Raw genomic sequence first — 21,971 nt, forward strand, 5'->3', positions numbered from 1 at the left:
AACACATACACAAAGGACCTATAAAGTTTATATGTATATATACACACACCCTGACATAATCTCATCCAAAGATGCCCTTGAGTTCATTTTGTGTTGGCTTTCTACTACTGGGTATGGGACCTACCCTTAAGAGTGGTTTGTTTCCCCAGCGAGACTTCCTTGGACAAAACTAGGTTTTCATTTGCAAGCCGTTTTCTACTGGGGATAGCTTGTGTGTTAGGGATGGGGGCATGTGTCCACTTCTCTCTTCAGCTCTAGGACCCCATCTGGTGTGACCCTGTGCACTCTGCCTCTCTGCCTCGGTCTCTGTGAGTTCATATGTGCGTCGACCCTTATGTATCTAAAAGACCTTGATCCCTCAGTGTCCTCCAGCCCCTCTGGCTCTTACACTCTTTCCACCTCCTCTCCCACAGATTTCACTGAGCCCTGAGAAGGAGGGATTTGATGGAGACATCCCTTTTAGGCCTCTCTCTCTCTCTCTGCATATTGTCTGGGTGTGGGTCTCTGTATTTGTTACTATCTGTTGCTGGTGGCTTTCTTTGTCCCTCCAGGTCCTGCTGCCTTTCTCAGCCCCAAATAAACTTACAGAGACACTATATTAATTATAAAACTGCTGGCCAATAGTTAGGCTTCTTACTGGCTAGCTCTGTCTTAATTATTAACCCATTTCTATTTCTATGTATTTCCATGTGGTCTTGGCTTACTGGAGATTGCTCAGACCTGTTACTCTTTTGGCAGGCTACATGGCATCTACTCGGGTGGGTTCCCTCTGCCTACCTTTCCCATAATTCTCCTTGTCTCCTAGTTCCGCCTATGTTTCTGCCTCATTGCCCAAACAGTGTTTTATTCATCAACCAATACAAGAAACATACATACAGAAGGACATTCCTCCATCCAACCATCTGCTGCAGGAGGACATTCCTCTATGACAGCCGAGAAAGCCACAGAATTACAAATATATCAGAATGTCACTAGGACTCTTTTTTTATCTTTTTATCTTTTTGGCTACATTCCTTTATGGTGGTATTTGTTTTTCCCCTAGGTCTGTGGGCTATCTAGTCTGAGATGCTTGGTTACCCAAGCTTTGGTAGATATGGGCTCCATCTCATGGCATGGGCCTTACTCAAATCAGACAGTGGCTGGTTCCTCCCTCACGCTCTGTGTCACTACTGCACGGGCACATCTCTCAGACTGATAACTCTTAGACACTGAAGGGTTGGTGTTGACCTTTCTTCCTTGGTAGTGCACAGAGTACGTCTCAACACCATGAATACTAATCAGTAGGGAAAAGGCTCTAGGTGGGCATGGCTTCTCTAGGTTCAGTGGGTTGTGTAGGTGTTGTCTTTAGCAATATGGTCCTACCATCAGTTTGTGGAGAGCCACCAGTAGCCTTCAATTAGATGTAACCCATTCCTAGCACTAGAAGCTTCATTTAGTGATGTGGAATGTCCTGTTGGGCCTCTGTCTCCCTGGCTATTTGGTGACTTCATTTAGCTTGCTTTCATATGTGTATATATTGTAGGAAGCTTTTACTGCATTATGTTTTTCCATATGACCCTAAAAGGGATCTCTCCTAAATCGGAGTTCCTAAATATGTTAAGCATCTCTGTACTTCTAAGATAAGACTTTGGTTTTGAGCATGGAGTAGAAGCAATTTTACTCCATAGAGATCTTTTGTATTATTTAGCTTGCTTAAGCTATTACTGATACAATTCTAAGGCAGAAGAGGACTACAGGGAGTCATATATAGTGGCAGCAACCTGGAAAGCTATTTATGGTCCACATATTATAGAATCTTTTCCTGAAACCCTACCCCAAGGCCAGGCTATCAGCAGTAATTTGAGTGTATTTAAAAACTGTATCTACATTGCTCAATTCTGCACAACCTTTTAATCCTACCCATATTTTAGAGGCAGAACAGGACCAAGCTCTCTGAAGGCTCCATGGATGGTGGCTCCATTTGGCTAGTGATAGTTTCTTTTCAGTAATCTCAGCTTATACTATCCACACCATCCATTCTTGGTTAGCCTTTTCTTTTTGCATGACCCATTTAATAATTGGCTTGTTAAGGGTTAGACGTGAGATGTTTCCCCCACAAGGTTCATGTGTTGAGAGCTTGGTCCCTCAGCTAGTGTTGCTATTGAGAGTTGATTGGATCAAAAGGGTCCTAACATCATCAATTAACCTCCTGCTGAAGTCGTCCTTGAATGGGCTGTGAGAAGTAAGACCCAGTTGCAGGACATCGATCACACAGGAGTGTGCCTTTCCTAGCATGTCTTGTCCCTGGTCCTTTCTGTGCAGGCTCTCTGCTTCCTGACACTGCAAAGTGAATAGCTTTGCACCATAGCACAATCTCCACTGTGATGTTCTGCCTTGGCCCAAGCCCATGGCAGCAGGCTGGGAGAACACAGATTGAAATCTCAAAACCATGAGCCAAGAGAGGCCCTTTCTCTGATGTTGGTCTTCAGAGGGTCTTCATCACAGTGATGGAGAAGCTGTCTCACAGAGCACTCCATAGGGTACGGTAGCATTTTCCTATGTTACACATTTCAGTCTTCCACTCCTAGTGGAAGGAGACTGACAAGCTAGTGGTCACTTTGCAGTTGAGAAAACGAGTTCTATGGTGATTATTGCTCCTTCGATGCCACACTTCTAAGTGTGCTCTCTTCTTGACTCATGCCTAAGCCTCATCTTCTGACCAAGCCTGTTCTCTTCATCCACTCTTGATGGGCGGTCTAGATCCACTCATGAGAAAGCTAACCTCCAGTTTCCTGAGGTCTTAGAGGAGCACTGTTTCTTAGATGGTAATTACAGGTTGGTAATTTTCATGGTTTTAGTAGTTACATTTTATTTTTAATAGTATTTTAATAACACCTGAAAGATTAAAGGATGAGTGAATAGATGAAACTGGTTTCATATTTCCAAGACATGGTATGTCTCATTTATAATTTTAACACTCATATGTCAATTATTGGGTTGTTTTTCTTTTATCACATTAAGATTTTGGAATCTGTATCTTTAATCCCATCACTTACAAGGTAGAGAAGACTGAAGATCAGGAGTTCAAGGCCAGCCTCTTAGTGACTTTGGAGCCAGGCAGCCTGGGCTACATGAAACCCTGTCTCTAAAACCAGAAAACAGGTTTGGGAATCTAGGCATCTTTCAAGTGTTCTGTGTGATTGATGGCCACATCGTGATTTGAACAGCTCCTTGGATTTCTCTACAATGTAACTTAAAATCAATTTCCATTCTCTATAAGAAATTAAATGGAAATATAGTAATCATTAGTTCTATACCAGAAGGCAGAAGGAAATGATTCATAAATAACTAAGCTAATGGGAGGCTTAGGGGAAAATATGAACACCGTTTATGCAAGAGTTCTGTTGTTTTGTTATTCTGCAGTTTTTTTTATTACAGAATTTTGTTGTTGTTGCTGTTGCCTTTCCCTCTGTAGAGGGTGTGTGTGTGTGTGTATCCATACATATATGTGTATGTGTGTGTGTGTGTGTGTATGTATATATTATCTTATTTTGTTGTTGGTAGTAGTTCATTTTGGCCACTAATCATTGGAAGGAGGGCTATAAACTTACAAATGAAATTATTCTGTGAGGTGTAGGACACTTAGCATTTCATGTATTTGCTTACTTACACCATTTTTTGGAATGCAAATCTGATTCTCTATCGTCCTTGCTCAGAATTGTTTCATTTCCTCTCAGTGGAGCTTCTCAAAGTCTCCAGGTGTGTGTATTAGTTTTTCTCAACTTGACACAAGCTAGAGTCAGCAGGGCAGAGGGATGCCTGTGGAGGAATTGTCCCCATCACACTCTTCCATGGGGATGCACATGGGGAATTTTCTTGATCCGTGATTCATGTGGGAGGGCCCAACTCTTTCTGTGCAATGCCACCCATGGGGAGGGGGAAGGCTGGGTTGTATAAGAAAGCAAGATGAGCAAGCCAGGAAGCAGCATCCCATCATCCTCTGCTTCAGGTCCTGTCTGCAGACCTTGGGTTTCTGCACTGGCTTCCATCAGTGATGGACTTTTACCTCCCCCAAATTTTTCTTGGTCAGGGTTTGATCACAGCAACAGAAACCCAACTAGGACACTTGGTGAAAAGATTTAGCTGAAGCACGTACTGTGAGTCTCCCCCTGAAGCTCCCCCCTCCCATTCTGTGTCCAACTAGACCAATAAGACCAAGCCTGGGTATTGTTCCCTGTCATCAGCCTGGTTTGGGAAAACAGCCTGTGAAATATTAACAAAACCTTAGTCCTTGGAGCCCTCCTTCAGTCTGTTCTGGCCTAGCTCATGACTACACGTGTGAGCCCTCAGGGTTCAATTGCAAGGGGTGAGGTGCAGTGTGGAACCCCTTATCTCCCTCCTCCCTCCCCCTAGAATACTTCTTTCCCATCATGGTGAGTCCGACCCAGGACTTCCTCCTTAGTTGTGCCTCTTGGTCCCACAGTGCCCCCTCCACTTTCTCGGTGTTCCCGTCGTTCCTACCCTCTAGGCCATGAGGGTCACCAGGCCTTGCCATCTGCGTTGCCCATGCCTCTTCCCTAAGGGTCCATGGCTTCCACTGTGTTATTCAGAACCTCTACAGAATATGGTACAAGGAAATGATCAATAAACATTATTGCCTTTTCACGCACACACATACGCACATGTGAGTGTGCGTGTGTGTGTGTGTGTGTGTGAGAGAGAGAGAGAGAGAGAGAGAGAGAGAGAGAGAGAGAGAGAGAGAGAGAGAGAGAGAGAGAGAGAGAGAGACAAGAGGCTGCGTGTCATCTGGGTCATTGCCTTATTTACTTTGAGTGAAGGCACTAACTCATTCTAACAGAATATAAACTCCTGATATGAGGGAAACCTGAGCACATGAGACAGAGGAAATAATTGAGGTGATCCAGGTGCTTTACTGTATTACATCATTTGACAGATGACGGAAGTACCCTTCCCCCAGTCCTTCTGCTTACACCAGAGCCCTCCTCACTTAATAACACACAGAGCCAAGAGCGCATCAATGTTTCCATGTTGTACCTACCATTTGCCACAGAGGTTTATTTTAAGAGTTAGGACTTCCCATTGTCAAAGCAATAATAGTAAGACATTCCTCCATTTATTCTATTTCAGGGTAATATAATTTAATTTGGTGTTAGCAGACTTTTATAACTTTGAGGAACTAGCTCTTGTATTTTTTCCTTTTTTCTCACGTCGGTTGCTGTGGTTGGAAAGCCTTGTGCATTGTACTTATTGAACTATTGATGTCTCTCCATTTTGTTTGCTGCTCAGAAAAGAAATGAATAGCAGTCATTTAAAAAAATGACAGGCTGTCTATTGGGCCTCTGGTAGTAGATCAATATTTATCCTCAGTATACAAATGGACTTTGGGAGCCCATTCCACAGCCTAGACACATGGGGGAGGGCCTAAGCACTGCTCCAAAGGATATGACAGACTTTGAAGATCCCCATGGAAGGCCTCACCCTCCCTGGGGAGCAGAAAGGGGATGGGATAGAGAGTTAATAGGGGGCAGAGGTAGAAGAGGGAACTGGGATTGACATGTAAAACAATCTTATTTCTAATTTAAATAAAATTAGGAAAAAATGTAGGTTGATTTAAATTTTAGCTATTATGAAATGAATATTAATACATAATGAATATATCTTCTACCAAGAAAAAACTAAACAAAACAAAAAGCAGGCTGCCTGCTGTGGTGGTAGACAGAGACAGTGGATTCAAAGCTATCCTGGTCTACGTAGTGAGTTTCAGGACATCCAGGGATGTATACTAAGATCCTGACTGAAAACAAAAGAGCAGCCAAAACCTGGAGGGGCTAGAGAGACAGCTTGGTGATTAAGAGCACATACTGCTCTTCAGAGGACCTGAGTTCATTTCTCAGTATCTACTTTGGGTGGTTTACCTGTAACTCTAGCTCCAAGGCGGTACAGCGCCTCTGGCTTCCACTTGTACCTGCACCCACATGCACATACCTGCACACACACACACACACACACACACACACACACACACACGAGCGTGTACACACACACAGATGGGGAGGGAGCGGAGGGAACATAATTAAAAATAAATCTTTAAAATAACAAGAGGTAAGACTGTACTAAAAGCATCCATTATGATTATTTAACATGTCCTGGCCTAGACTTTTAAATGGTGGCCAGCAGAACCTGTGCAGAGACACCACCTTTTTACGTTTTTCTGCTGTGTTTTGCAGTAGTGTTTGGGAGTCCTGGTAATAAATCCTTCCAGAAGCCTGGTTAGGTAAAGCATTCATATCAACTGAAATTCTCAGGACTGTGATGCGTCTGTCTCTTAAAAATGCCACAGCTGGTTTTGAGATATAAGTTGCGTATGCTGTTTACTAACTTGGAGGTTTTAGTCCATTCAGAATTTCACAACTATCTGATGAATCAAGCCCTCTGCTGGATCCTTTTCATCATCCCCCAAAAGAAGTCCTTACCTCAACAGCAGCCACTTCCTGAGACCCTCCCACTCTCCCAGACCCAAGCAAAACTCACCCACCTTCCGCCTCTGTGAATGAGTCTGTCCTGCACACTTAGACATGAACGGAACTACAGATTGTATGGTCCCGTGAGAGTAGCTTGGACAGTAAGCTTTCAAATTATGGGCCTCCAGTAATCCAGACTGGCTTCAAACTTGCCATGTGGCTGAGGATGATCTTGACCTCCTGGTCCCCCTGCCGCTGCTTCCCAAGGGCGGGGATAATGTGTGTGTGACACAACTCTCATTGTGTGTAGTTCTAGAAGCCAGATCCAGGTCATCTAAAGGATAGACAAGCCCTCTGCCAGCGGAGCAGATGTAAGTTTATGTTTCGAAGGTTCACCATAACATGAGCCAGCTCCCCATTCATTTTAATTGTCAGACAATATTCTGTTGTAGAGCCGTGCCAACGCTTTATCAGTGCAGGGATTGACAGACTTTTGGTTTATCTTCACGTTTCACCTTTACTAATGATACTGCCATTCACACTCATGTACATGGTTTGGTACAGAAATGTATTTTCATTTATAATTGCGTGTGTCCAGAAGGGGACATGCTGACTCTATTTAACATTTCAAGAAAGTGCCAGGATGTTCTCCAGTGTGACGGAAAATTTTAAGATTGCTGGCAGCAGTGTATAAAGGTTCTAGTTTCCATGTCTCTTCTCCAACTTGTATTGCTGTCATTGTTAGAGTTCCGTCCATGGGTGTCAGTGTGTCCATTCTGCTTTTGATTTTCGTCTCCTGGTAGCTGATGATATTCAGCAACTTTTAATAGTCCGTTGACCCACTTCCTCATCATCTTGTGTAGAACATCAACTAAGATCCTTCGCCCATGTTCTTTTTTTTTTTTTTTTACAAGACATGGTTTCTCTGTATTGTTTTGGAGCCTGTCCTGGAACTCACTCGGTAGACCAGGCTTGGTCTCGAACTCACAGGGATCCGTCTGCCTCCTGAGTGCTGGGATTAAAGGCGTGCGCCACCACCGCCCAGCTGTTGTATTTTTTTTGTTTTATTGAGTAAGAAGGGTTCTTTTGTGTAAGCTATTTACAAATCCTGTCGCTGTTTACTTTGTGCTGTGTGTCTTGTCATCTCCTTTGATATTTGGGACATCGTTGTCTTCCTACTCTTGTAGTTCATACTCCTCCTTCCAAATCTTCTCTTTGTTATGAACTGATGTCAGTAGTCTAAGGTTTGTGTGTCATTCCAGAAGAAGCTGAGCACAAAGCTGTTTAGGCGGAGTTTTCCAGTCTGGGAAGCTGCTTTCAAATTACCATGCAGAACCTTATATTAATTGTAAAGGCTCAGCCAATAGCTCAGGCTTATTACTAACTAGCTCCTACATTTTAAATTAACCCATATTCCTTATTTACACTCTGCCACATGGCGGTACTTTATTAGCATGGCGCGTTCATCTTGTTTTTCCACGTCTACTCTCGGCTCTCTGACTCTGCCCTTCTTTCTCCCTTCTATCCTCAGTTTGATCACCCCTCCTGTGCTTTGTGCCTGGCTATTGGCCAATCAGTCTTTATTAACCAATGAGCGCATAGTATATGAAAAGATTGTCACAGCAAAACTGTGTCCCCAGAGCCTGGGACTCTGCCTAACATAAGATGCAGGCTCAGTAGTGATGTGCTCAGCTAAATTAAAATGAACCTTGAGTCTGAAAGTAAAAAGCCCCATCAAGACTGGCCCGGGAGAGCTGCTGGGAGGGGCTCTAATGGACTGCCCAGGAATCTGGGGTTAGGGAAGGACTTGCAGTCCTTGATGCGGAACGAAAGGCCCACGGGTTTTCTAGGAGTTTTAATTATTTATACCCAGTTGAAGAAAGCCCATGCAATCGATGAGTAGCTTTGATAAGATTTGTAGCAGAGCCACTCTTATTTCCTATTGGATACCAAGGTGAGAGGAAGCGGCTGGTGGGGAGGACCTCAGATGATGGATTCATTTTCTCTTAGCACAGCGGGATTTGCTAAAAATCACTTCATCTCAGAAGATTTACTGGAATTCCTGAATGAAAAATACCCCCGTCCTTGATTTTTTTTTTCTTCCTCCTCTTCATGAAACAAAAATAGCTCCGTATTTTTAGGAGAAAACTTTTGGCAGCCATGCTGGTTGTAACACTGTATTGGAAACCGCTTTCTTTGACTGTGAAGCAGATGTCCTCCCTTGTGGTTAAAAGCCTGTTGGTGACGTGTTCTCTCCAGCAACCACCACACTCCTGAGAGGCTAGGAGGACCATCCCTTAACACAGAGCGAGCATGAGTGTGACTCCCTACCTTTGCCGAGTCACCCACTCCCCCCCACCCCCGCCCAACACAGCCTGGACCATAGCAGACCCCAGGGCAGAGCACTGAGCCCCTCTGCCAAGGTATCGCTGGGGAAATAGGACAATTGCTCAGAACTAATAGATGGGTGGTAAGATGGCAGGACATACTCCATGCATCAGACTCACAGAGCAGAGACGGGGCTCCGGGGAAGTCCCACTTACCAACTGGGAAGGTGATACTAACAAAAATAGTGGTAATTCAGCATTAGTAAAGTCAGCAAATTTCCTGACTTGCCTTCTCTGCACCCACACTGTAACCACCAGCCTACTGATGAGTTTAACTAGCAGGATCAAATCCCTGTGAATTCCTGAGTATCTGCCATCAGCTCTATCTAGAAGGGATCCTACAAAGAAATGAAGAATGTGCTCTTGGGATAGGATTCCTCTGTCTCCGCTGAATTAGTTACTACCCTCTTTTAGGGCAAAGGTGTGGACACTGGGGATGGAGAGATGCAGATGTCCTCCTCCAGGAATACTATTCTTGTCTTTGGAAGTTAGCCACAGATCTTAGAACCAAAGTCGGTCCGCAGTGTGTGCTTGGTATGACCTGTTTGCCAGAGCACTGATTTCTCCGCAGTGACAGCTTATAACTCATTTTGCATCCATAGTGTTTGCTTTGTGCTTTTCCTGAATCCATAGATGCACATCCCTTGAGTTCCTAACATAGTAAAATGGCAAAACGATTGGGTGTCAGTAAAGGCATTGGTTTCAATAGTGTGTACAAGGTGAATGCTGGGATAATAGCTTTGGTGTTATATGATAAGTTGGAGTCCGAGGGTTGCCTTTGTGAATGGATTATTTGAAGATAGAAAGAAGTTAATTTTAGGTCCGGCATTCCTATAAACCCTGAAGTTAAGTGTTTTACAAATGAGGAATGAATGCTAAATAAGAATTGCCAGATGTCAGTCTCTGTATGTACCAGCTGACAAATGTGTCAGCTCCAATGTCTGGAAGATGACACCCATTTCTTTTCTACTCAAGCTCAAAAGGGATAGTTAAGGTAAAAGGCCACTGAAAAGTTTATGGTACACTCAGATGTCAGTAGCATCCCAGCACCCCAACCTTTGGAATTACCTGAAAAGTTGTAATTCCCCTCGTGACTCAATGCGTGTTTGTGGTATTACAAGTGTGAGACATATTTCTATTCAAATTTGCTACATTTCCCCTGGATCTCGTTTCATTAAAAAAAAAAGGCCAACAGATGTTTTTGAAATTAAACAACCAAGGGCCAGTGAGATGGGTCACTGAGTAAAGGTGCTTGCCACTGAACTGATGATCTGAGTTTAAGCTCTGGACGTACACATGGTAGAGGGATGGAACCAACTCCCACAGATTGTCTTCTGGTCCCCGCATCTGCTGTGGCTTAAGTATGTTCCCATATTCCTTTCATACACATAATTATAATGAATGAACATATGTAATATACAAGGACTCTGGCAGAGGCCGTAAGCTAGGAGTCACTCTTCATGCCTTGCCTGTCAGCTGGCCTTGGTCGTTTTCATGATGTCATCAAGTGCATTCTTATCTTTTCCTTAGAAATCCGAGCTCAACTGGTTGAGCAACAAAAATGCCTCGAGCAGCAGACAGAGATGCGAGTCCAGCTACTCCAGGACCTGCAAGATTTCTTCCGGAAAAAAGCTGAAATTGAGACAGAATATTCCCGGAACCTGGAGAAGTTGGCGGAAAGGTTCATGGCCAAAACAAGAAGCACTAAGGATCACCAGCAGTTCAAGTAAGAAGCTGGTTTCAGCTATGGCCATAGCTCTGGGGACTGAGCGATTGCCTGGCATGCATGAGGTCACAGATTCAATACCTGGGATAGGAGGGGGGAGAGAGACAAGAAAGGGAGGAGCGAATACTTGAACCATAAGTTCAATACCTGGGAGTGGGGGAGGAGAGAAGGGGGAGGGAAGGAAGCATGGAGGGGGGCAGGAAGAGAGAGAGAGACTTGATTCAGAGTCTCTTTTCCAAGGCGATTGGGCACCCCACCTTTTCTCCAAACCTCCACAGTGCTGGACATTTCCTTTGAAGCTTTTGGTGGACATGTCCCCATAAATCTAGCAACCTTCCTCCCTCCCCACTTAAACTGCATAGACGTAACTTTATATTTTACATCAGTGTTTATAAAACTCCCAGCTACCGAGAAGCTGCTATTAGCCATAGGTAGACATTTGAAAGGGTGGGTTTAAAGAGCTGCTGTCAGCAAAGGCCTCAAGATTTCTGTAGTGAGTTGTTTGTTTTTCTTTCCATTTTTTTGAGACCAGGTCTCATAGCCCAGGCTAGCCTAGAACCTATGACGACAGTCTGCCTGCCAAGTGCCAGGATTATAACCTGTACCACTCTAGCAATTTTTATATGAGCATTAGCAGTAACTTTTGCTTGGGTTTAGTGTCCATGGGGAGCATGCCCCACCTCCACTTAACATGTTTGTAGTAATTCAAAAGAACACACAGGTTATTCTGGTCATGAAATTCACTTTATAATTTAAATCCCAGGGTCAGAGAGACAGGCTGGTAATCGTAACGTAAGTGTACCAACAGGGCAAGCACAGGGTTCTGTTGACAGACAGGGCTGAAGCATGTTCTGTAATGGAAGTCAAGAAAGAAGGTCCTGGAAGAGTGGTCAGAGTGTGTGTGTGTGTGTGAGAGAGAGGGGGGGGGAGAGACAGACAGACAGACAGACAGACAGACAGACAGAGAGAGAGGCGCGTGCTCTCAAATGCATGTATGGCAATGCATGCGTGTGTAGCGGTGCACAGTGTGTACCTGTTATAGAGGCCAGAGAACACCCTAGGGTATCATTTCCTGGGTGTTAACACACCGTTCACCTGCCTGTCTCTGCCTCCTCGGTGTTGGGGCTGGGGTCTGTGGCTCAAATTCTCATCCTAAAGCTTACAAGGCAAACACTACCACCGGAGCCATCTCCCTGGCAACAAGGAGAGTGATACGTGAGTGGACACTTAATGACTAGCTGACCAGAAAGGGGGACTGAAGGAGGGAACCTTGTAGGCAAAAGACCAGAAGGAAAGGGCTCTAGGCCAGGTCTGCAAAATAGTAGTCCTTTGGGAGTATGCCGTAATTGGACGACAGGGTGGTCACAGGCATTAACTGGGGCACAGCACAGATTCTTACACATCTGTATGGGCTGTGTCCTGCAGACATAGGAATCTTTACAGTGTTTTAAGTTGAACTGCCCACACTTGCATTTCAGTGACAGGTAAGGTTGTGGGCTGCAGGAGGATATCAGAGAAGGAAGAACACCAAGGGTCTCTCATGGTGTGTGGCCTTATAATATAGCCACCTAGAGGGAGAAGGGAATGCCCAGTTGGGGAGATATTAAAAAAGTATCATGGCTTTTGTTTCAGAAAGTACAGTGGGCCAGGAAATCTGAAAAACACCTTTGCCGTAAAACTCCCTGAAGTGATGGTTAGAATATAATTGATGCACTTATAAGTGTACACCTGGAGTCATAGGAAGTCAAGGGATGTTTCCATGGTTGGGAAGGGAAGGGAAGGAAAGACAGAAGGAAGAAAAGGAGAGGGAAAGGAAGGTCTACGTTATTGTGCAAAGGTACCCAGCCCTTAACTCTGCAGAAGAGCTGCTGGTGACGAGGTCTACACAAGATGAAGATTTGGAATAGAGGGTTTCCACTGTCAACCTCGCCTCATTGTCCTCCAGTCCCAGAGGGTAACCCACCCCAGTGACAGAGAAAGACTGGCTACCCTCCTAAACAAGGGCAGCAAAGAGACCACCCGGCCCACTCCTTTGGGTCTGGGGTGCTGCTGAGAACCCAGCCTCTTTCTTCTCCGTGATCTTGAAGTGAACTGTGATTAAAAGAAGGGTAGCCAGTTTAGCAAGACGGCTTACGGCAGGCAGAGACCCGAGTTCAGTTGCCACCACTGACACGGTGGAAAGAGAATAAACGAGAGAAAGTTGTCCCCTGCCGCTCACCGGAATGTTGTGCACCACCAAATAGATAGATGGAATTAATATCTATGCATGCAGCTTCAAACTGCCTTTGGCTTGAGAGTTTCTTTTTATGGAATGTAGAGCTGGAGAGGAAACGGATCCAAAGCTTAGAACGCTGCTCTACTAACAATCAGCCAGACCTGGGTCTTGAATGACAACTACTAGGTGACTGTGTCTCTACATATCTTCTCTGAGCTTTGCTTTCTCTAACAGGAGGTGCGAGAGCTCATGACCATAAGTGGCGTTGACAGACAGGGCAAAGTCCTTGCTGTGACTGGTGGCTGGCTTGGGCACGTGTGTGCAGAATTCCTTGTCTTTTTTTTTTTCCAGACAAATAAGTCTTTAGCACAGTCATGTTCACACCCATTGAAGCTAGACTTTGGAGCCTGGCTTTTTGGGGGTCCTTAGGCTCAAGTTGCTACTGCAGATGCCAAGAGCCAGGGCCCATCAACCCCCCACACAAAGACTCAACGCTGGCTTCCCTTTGGCCCTTATCAAATCCTTGGTAAGCTTTAGTTCTCTTGTTGGCAGTCAGGGCACAGCGAGTGACTGTTGTAAGGAGTTAATGTCAGATCTCAATCAGAACAGCCTCTTAGACAAAATAGCTAACGTTCTATATGCAACACGTACTGTGTGCCCGAGTCGTGATGGGTGCTAGCATTTAAACAGACCAATTCATTTTCATTGTACAAAGTAACTGAAGTACAGAGAGGTTAACCCACAGCACTCTGATAGGGCGTGGGAGCAGAGGTTAGAGCCTTGAGTGAGAACCCACAATCTTTCATTAACATTTATGCAAATTTGAGTCAGGGTCTCCCTAAGTTGTCTAGGCTGGCCTCAAATTTGTCATCCTTCTGCCTCAGCCTTCCAAGTTGCCAGGGTTGCCTGCCTGTACCTCCCCAAACCTAGCTTGAAGGCCCCCAGTCTCAACCTGCCTACTATTTCTCAGTCAGTAAATGATAGCTACTATTATTATATTATTACCAATACTGTGATTGACACTAATAATAAGGCAATCATAATAATGTGTTTGCTTATTCGATCAATAAAATTCTATTTCGTAATGTTTCCATCTGGGTGCGCACGGAGGATACAAAGATGTATGAAATAGTCTCAAGGAATTTATTAGCTACTTCAGGATAAAGGATGCGCATACTTCAAATGAGCAAAGTGGCACTTGCCTCTGGGGCTGACTAGACAGAGGATGTCAAGAGAAAGGCCACACTCACCTGCCATGGGCTCGCCATTCCTTCTGGGTGGTTCTAAGAGAAACATCACAGGCCAGAGCTAGAATCCCAGTGTGCATGGAGATTTCTTCCTGGGCCCATGTCTGCTTCTGTTACTGTTTTCTTTGTCTTTTAGACAGAGATTGTAACTCAATTTAGGTGTTTTGGGAGCTGTGGATATTTTCTTTGTTTCTAAGACAGGATCTCATTCTAAGGCATTGTTTTGTACCCAGCCCAGCCTTAAACTCTTGATCCTCCTGCCTCAGGTTCCTGGATTCAATGCAATTTTAAATGTGGGATCTGAGAAACCTAGTGGTAGAAAGACGTGACTTTCTTCCTTTCCCCAGCTTCATGTTCAGTCATAGATGTTGATGAATGATACAATATTATGTCTTGCTGGAAAGATGGCTCAGTGAGGAGAGTGCCTATCGTGCAAGCCTAAAAGCCTGTATTCTGATCCCAGAACATGTATAGAAGACAGACAAATCAGCACGCATGTGTCTGTCATCCCTTCACTCTCGTGAGAAGATGAGAGAATCCTAAAAAGTTCAAAGGCCGGTAGCCAGGCGCACACTTTGGAAGGCGAGGTCACATCGGCGGTTGGCTTGGACCTCTACATCTGTGCCTAGCCTCGTGTGCCGTCCTCCTCCACCACCCCCATTCCTTCCCTTTCACGTACATACACAACTTTAAAAAGAAAAACTAATAAGACCCACATCTGACGACATGGCACTTTTGGGCCTGGGTTAGGAGAAACACTGCCATTTGGCCATTTCATGGTTAGTTTTTGTGATCAAAAACAAATTGTACTTCTAATTTTTTAAACTTCTTTGCATTTATAGTCTTTGACACCATGCATCTCGATCCCAATTCATTTACCCCATGCCTTCTTATCCACCCTCTGCCATTGCAACACCCCCTCCCCCTGAAAATAAATAAAATAAAATTTAAGAGGAAGAAAAGAGAAGGGGGAAAAGGAAAAATCTTGTCATGGAAGCTGTAGTGTGGCACAGTGAGTCACACAGTATACCATTTTGTCCATATGTCTTCACTTGCAAGTGTTCATTGCAAAGAGTCGTTGGTCTGGTTTGAGGCCTCTGGCTTCTGCTACACTGTCAATGCTGGGCCCTCACTGGGACTCCTCTTGGCTTTCCTATTGTTGCCCTGTGTTGTGGAGATCCTGCAGCGTTGAGTCTGCAAGGCTGGGCCCTTCATGTGCTCCAGCAGAGCACAGATGGGGTGGACGTTGGAGTGGGCTGACTCATACCCTGGTTCCAGGCCTGGGTAGTGGCAGGGTTGGTCAGTCCACCCGCTCTCCCGCCTCCTTACCATGGTGAGTTCTCCTGCATTGCCCTCCCTAGTTCACCTCTCTCTGCAATGAGCCAGGGATGGAGGCAGTTCTGCTGCCAGGCCCTCAGGCTGACTCTGCCACATCTGGACCATCAGAGCCAGATGTGCTATGTTGCCCAGGTGAAGCACAGAGGCCACTCTGAGTGCTACAGCTTATGAGGGACAGGGACAACCCTCCCACTCTTAAGGACCTCAGGGCCAGTTTTCCCACCTGCCACAGGTGGGGGAGCATCTCTCCCAACCCCACCACCATATGGCAGATGAGGGGCAGGGCCGTATCACCCACAGTCATGTTCTTGGGGCTGGTCACCTGTACCCCGTCAATAAGGTCAGCTCTGCTGGGCTGCCAGGCGAGGTACAGTGCCAACTTTCCCAAGCGCTGCAGCGGGTATGGGGGCAGGTCAACTCCCTCACCCACCACAGGTGTCAAGGAGGGAGGGCATCTCATTTTTTTAAAGCAGTGGCATTTTGGTTGTTCACTGTGTTGGGATGGAGGTTTTCTTTGAATGTGTCTAGTTTTATGTGCTTTGCAGTTCATTTAGTTTCATCTAAAGTAAGCATTTATGAATCTGAGCTGGTTCTGTAGATTTCAGCAGGACACGTGACATGTCGTGAGCCCCCAAGCATCCAGGTTCCGTTCATGAGCCTTGAGACAATGCAATAAAGCTCACATTCCCCGGGAATGCTTTTTGCAGACTGGAGGCTATACATCCAGGGATTAATAAATAACTGTGCTCCGGGGAAAGCATGCCTAGCCAAATCTCTATTCCAGCACTAGGACGCTCACTCAAAGGAGGCATTGTGAGCCGGGGCAGACCAGTCTGTGTGTGAGACAGTAGCCAATAGACTCTCATGTAACAGGAGTGCTTCCCTTAGTGGGGTGCTAACCCTGAGGGCTGCCGAAGCACTGTCTAGGTCGGGCTCCCAGGGCCCTGATCAGGGTCTGGAGGTTGGACTGGGGGGTTTTGATCTAAGGTTTCTTTCCAAGCCTAGTAGGTTGCAGGGTTCCTGCAGGCTGCGGCCTGTCCCGATCTAGGAACTGCTCGGAGCAGAAAGAACAGTGGCAGCACCTGTCTGCGTGGCCCTTCCACCTGCATGGGTGACCTCTTTTGGCTGAGCCAGGCTGCTTTGAAATGACGGTAATTCTGTCCTCTGTCCCCCTTTCCCCTCAGGAAGGACCAGAACCTGTTGTCTCCAGTGAACTGCTGGTACTTACTCCTGAACCAAGTGAGGAGGGAGAGCAAAGACCACGCCACCCTGAGCGACATCTATCTGAACAATGTCATTATGCGGTTCATGCAGATCAGCGAGGATTCCACTCGGATGTTTAAAAAGGTACACTCCATATCTCCCTGCCATCCTGTGCTTACTGCTAGCCACCTTTCTTAAAATCACTGAGAAGGTGCCTGACAACGAAGAGCAGTGAGTACTCTAAAGACACAGACTGTTAAACCTAGCGTATGTGTTCATTCCGTATGTGTGTGGTGCGTGTGTATGACATATGTATGCATGTGAGTGTGCATATGCATAATGCATTCAGTATTATCTACTGGATGTACTTATTTATATTCAATAAAAGAATATTTGACCTCAGAATCATGATCAAAAGTATGGGTACCTGAAGCAGGATGGAGAGATATGGCTCAGCAGTCAAGAGTTCACACTAGTCTTGCAGAGGATGTGAGCTTGGTTCACAACTCCAGATCTAGGGAGATCTGATGCCTCTGCCCTCCCTGGGCACATGCATTCATATGCAGATGCACACACACACACACACACACACACACACACACACTCACTTATTCTCTCTCTCTCAGTTAAAATAATGAAAATCTTATTCCTTTTTTTTCAAGTAGCCACAAGTTTTATATTTGTTCTTAGAACTGACCTCCACACCTAGGGAAGAGCCACACTTACAGAACAAGGCCTCCGGTTCTGCTTTTCCGGGTCACACATGACCAGACTTGTAAAGCATGTGCTGTCCTCCCAGGAAAATGTTACCACAATCTTCTTATTCCCACCTCTATGAGAGTAAAGTGGGGAAAAATTCTACAGGGTCCAGAAAATTCAGTTTCTAATGTGCTGGAAAAGCTTCCTCCTTCCTGACTCCATTTATAGAAAACAAAGAAACAGGGTGGGGTGGGGGTGGGGGGTGTTGAAGCCTTCGTGTCATCATTAGCTTCAGTCAGTAGTCAGCAAATATTTTTGTTATTTGGACATTTTTGTTGAGAACAATAACAAAATTGGAGCATTTCCTGTGCAAAGAACATACACAGCCCCTTGCCCAGCTGTCAGTTTCTATGTGGAGAGCGGGAGTCTCTGCAGACCTTCTCAGCTCGGCATTAATCGTGTTCCGTGCCTAGATTTATATCCAGACCTAATGTTTTAGCTTCAGAGAAGGAGGTGCACCTTGTTCATTTGTGTTTCCAAGGGGCCTCTTACAATAAGGGTACGGCGTCATGCAGGCAGTCTGTGCTTGATGTAGGAGCCACATTAGGTTTCATTTCTGACCTAGAAATGGAAATTTAGCAAGATGTAAGTCATTGTGTGCTGTGTCAAATAGGGAAAAAAGGAAGTGTTTCCAACAAAGGACTTTCTGTGTCGAAGCTAAGATTAGGTAGAGAAATATCTTCACATATTAAGTAGGAGAGCTTAAAAATATGTATTAGTTTCCACTGAGCTAGGAAAGTGATGGACCCTTCCTGCCCCTCCGTGAGTCTGTGGAGACCTCATACAGTTTTGTGGGATCGTGAGCATCTGCAGTGGCGTCCAGATGTTGTGTGTCAGGCTGCCACGATGGAGAGAGACTGGTCGAAGGAAGGTTGCAATGAATCCACATTTGGATGCTTCTAAAAGACACTGTCCTGGCATGGGGGCTTTGGCAAGGATTCCGCCAGGACCTACATGAGCAGCTCCTCATTTACTCATCCATTGAACAAAACATCTGTAAGCTGTGTGGCTGGCAATGCTGAGTTAAAAGACATGCTCCTGCTTGCAAGGAACTCATTAGAATAATTAAGCATTCCCAAGCTAAAGATATGCAGAGCTCACTGTAGGGGCCTGAAGGATGGGGACCTCACTTACCTAAGGGACCAGAAGAGCTTCAAAAAAGCAGCCCTGGAAATGAAGGGGAACACTTGCATGAGGCAAGCCAAGACATGGAGATTTTCAGTGGCCTGCAGGGACATGTGTTTGGAAAATACGGTACTCTGTGGGGCTGGCCTGGGTTGATAGGATGAGAATGAGTGATGATGACAGAGGCTAGCAAAGATGAACAGATAAGGAGGGACCACCTGTGACAAGGTCAAGGGCTTAATGAAATTGATAGAAACTAGGGCTAACCAGTCACGTGTGTTCGGTGAGAACACCCGTTCCTCTGCTTCCTTGTTTTGTGATCTTGGGAGATCATTCAAATCATTCAAGAGAATGCTGTCTGTCTACTCTTCCAGAGAATAAACAAAGCAAGGTTGGGCAAAGGAGAGGCTGACGCTGTGTGGGCTCTGGGGCTGGGAGAACCTCTGGAGTTGTCTCATATCCAGGTGGGGAGCCTTGGGCTTTGGTCTGGAACCCTTGAACTTGGAGTGCTCTTGGGAAAGGCAGCTCCTTTAGTGGGAGGGAATTCTCTAGAGCAGTTCCCAGGGAGAGATCAGTTGTGTTTCAACAGCCCACAACCAATATTCCCAGTACTTGGGGGAATGAATTCCTAATTTGTAAGGAGGAATCTGGGAAATGCACACGCCTACTTGTTTGCTACTAGAATTCATTACCTATTTAGATTCTAAGACTTACTGGATGTGCAGTGGATTCCTGGTATGCTGGTTGTTTAGTGGGAGTGTTCTGGACATCTTGAACAGCCTTCTGCCTCTTAATCATGGCTGTTGAGCTGGAAAGGGTCAGTCATTACAACCACAGGGACAGGGCTTACTGAGGAACTTTGTCAGCCTACTAGCATGCCGGTCCAACTCATAGCCTACCTACAGTGAAGAACTCCACGCATGTGGCCCGAAACAAAGTCACCAGCTTGTTCAACATTACAAAACATTGAGATTTTTGGTTTTGTTTTGTTTTGGTGGTGGTGGTGGTGGTGTTTTGTTTTGTTTTTCTTTCTTTCTTTTTTTTTTTTTTGCTTTTATGTATTTAGTGTTTCAATTGTGCAGTTCTCAGGTGTGAACTTTGTGAATGACAATGTCACATTTGAGAAGGCTAGACACCTCTGCTAGAACACACTTGTCTTTATGATCATAAAGAGAGTTAGGTCTTTGTCTTTGAAGTCCCAATCTCATGTCCTTGGAAAGCAAGACTTATGTTTCCGGCATACTTCTGAGTTGTTAAGTTTCGTGATTGTTTTGGTCTTCCTAGGTCTGGGGGTGTGATCCACCCCTCTGCCTCTCCAGTGCTGTGACTACAGACCTGCTCTGCCACATCTGGCGTTTTCTTTCTTAGTCACCATGTTTCCAGCTCTCCAGCTTGTGGTGCTATATTGGCCTACGTGCCTGTGTTCTATGACACTGAGAGCACAGTGAGCACTGTAGAGTCCTTTAGTGCATGTCCTCTTTGGGAGAGAGTGTGAGATGTCCTCATTTGTCAGAGTAGTCGTCTTATAGGGTGATCTGAATAGGGGCTGTGTACTCAATAGTTGCATCCTCTTAAATTTAAGCCAAACTGTTGTCAAATCAGGAGTTTGGAGCAGGAATGCTTTTGTACCCAAAGGGTCATAATGATCAAGAAGACTGTAGGAATCCCCAATTCCATGCAGAGTGGTAGGAAGCAACTGCAAGACTTAATTCTCAATTACATGAGGAGCAGTCATAGATGTGTATCTACATAAACTTGACTCAGAAGTGTTTATAGAAGCTGTTCAATATGAACTTGATGTGAAATGTGCAATGGTAGACAAAAGGAGATTTTAAAATAATGCAGGACTGGGGAGATGGTTCAGTGTTTAAGAACATGTACTATTCTTGCAGCAAACCTCAGAATGATTCCCAGCTTCCATACCAGATGCTTCTTTCATAAACCCCATAACTCCAGCCACAGGGACTTGGACACCCTCTTTTGGCCTCTGCAGGCTCCTGAAATTACATGCGCATACATACACACACACACAATTTAAAAATAAAATCTTTTTAAAAATAACAGTAATTCTCTTATTAGAATATTGAGCTTAAGATTTAACCATTTAAAACTCCATTAAGCCTGTTGGTCAGAAGTAACCAATAGTGAAACAGCTTCAAGGGTGTGAGGAAAAGGTATTTTGAAAGGAAATCATGGCTTTGTCATTATTAGCAGCTGGATAGACTTGGAGTATTTGAAACCAACTAAGGGGTCTTATAAGAATCCACTCATGTCACTGTTGCTTACAGCTAAATTAAGGTATGTGTCCTTACATTTCAACAGTTAGTAAATAAACCAAGTGAATGCCAAGCCAGCAAATACCTCATGCCTCTCAGACCCCCAACAGCCATTTTGTATTGGGGAGTCTTGCCTTTGACCCTTTGACCCTTCATTGATGTCTTCATTTACTCAACAAAATGAGCTTAATTCAGACCCTGACCCCTACCTCAGGTATGAGTAGTGCAAACATGGAAAGGAGAGGGTTCTATTGTTTCTAAGTTTATGCTTCACTCTTCCTGGAGAAGGTCTGAATCTGAGGACTCCTTGAACACAAGGTTTGTTTCAGTGTCAAACCTCACTTTCTCCCCTCCCAAGGAAGGGTTGGTGATGTCTCGGCCTGCTTCTAGCCCCGCCTCCCAGAGTCACCAGCTCTTCCTGCTTTCCACTACTCATCAGAAAGAGAGTGTCCTGCATGTGGTGAGCTGCCGAAGACAGGAAGTGTGCAGCTCACACGCCTTGCATGACAGTGGGATCAATGTCAGTAGTCACGGTCACGGGCCACACTGCAGCCACTTTGCAGGAACCTTTTGTTTAAATGCCTCCTCACATGATCTTGCCCATTTCAGGGCTGTTCCTAGGAATATGTAGTTCCGTGGGAGCTATAAAGTGGTGGCATTTGGCTATCTTAAATTACCCCTGTGTCTCACAGTACCTTGAAAGCTGTGGTTTATTCATGAACTATTTTCAAATTATTAATGTATTTGTATCTGTCTTTGTTTGTCTTAATTGCACAAGCGTAGTTTTTCTATTCTTTACCAATAACAATGGTGTGATATCTGTGAGTTGCCCCTTGCTAATGTTGAAGGCACCAGGCACTGTGTCCCAGCTCATGAATCCTCACAGCTCCTGGTGGACAGACATTATGAGCCACATTTTGGGATGATGGAAGAATGTCCTCAGGGATGTAAGCTGAAGAGCCATGCTTACTATGCACTGTTGTCTTTGCTCATACATGTGAGACAGTTTGTAGCTACTGTAGACTTAAGTTTTGGGGGGGGCGTTGATAATTAGTCATGCCACTTTATGTGAATCATCAAACACTTCGGAGATGAGGACACTGGTTTTGGCTGTATTCCTTTCTTGCAAAAATCTATATCATCCCTGAACAGAGACTATAAAACCAGAAGGTCAGCCAGGTAGTAGTGGCATCACCTTTAATCCCAGCACTCACGAGACAGACACAGGTGGATC

At 45.1% G+C, this 21,971-nt stretch overlaps 1 protein-coding gene across 3 annotated transcripts in view; it reads left to right on the top strand.

Annotated features, from left to right (window-relative positions):
- The window catches only part of Srgap1 (SLIT-ROBO Rho GTPase activating protein 1), a 239,315-nt gene that overhangs the window by 98,902 nt on the left and 118,442 nt on the right, over window positions 1-21,971 (top strand). For all 3 annotated transcript variants that reach the window (XM_040754798.1, XM_040754797.1, XM_040754799.1), the window contains exons 2-3: window positions 10,379-10,574; window positions 16,559-16,721. In XM_040754798.1, coding sequence (XP_040610732.1) covers window positions 10,379-10,574; window positions 16,559-16,721 — 359 coding nt within the window. The remainder of the gene's footprint in view (window positions 1-10,378; window positions 10,575-16,558; window positions 16,722-21,971) is intronic.

This window comes from Mesocricetus auratus, unplaced genomic scaffold, assembly GCF_017639785.1.
Source record: "Mesocricetus auratus isolate SY011 unplaced genomic scaffold, BCM_Maur_2.0 Super-Scaffold_100011, whole genome shotgun sequence".
NCBI lineage: Eukaryota > Metazoa > Chordata > Mammalia > Rodentia > Cricetidae > Mesocricetus > Mesocricetus auratus.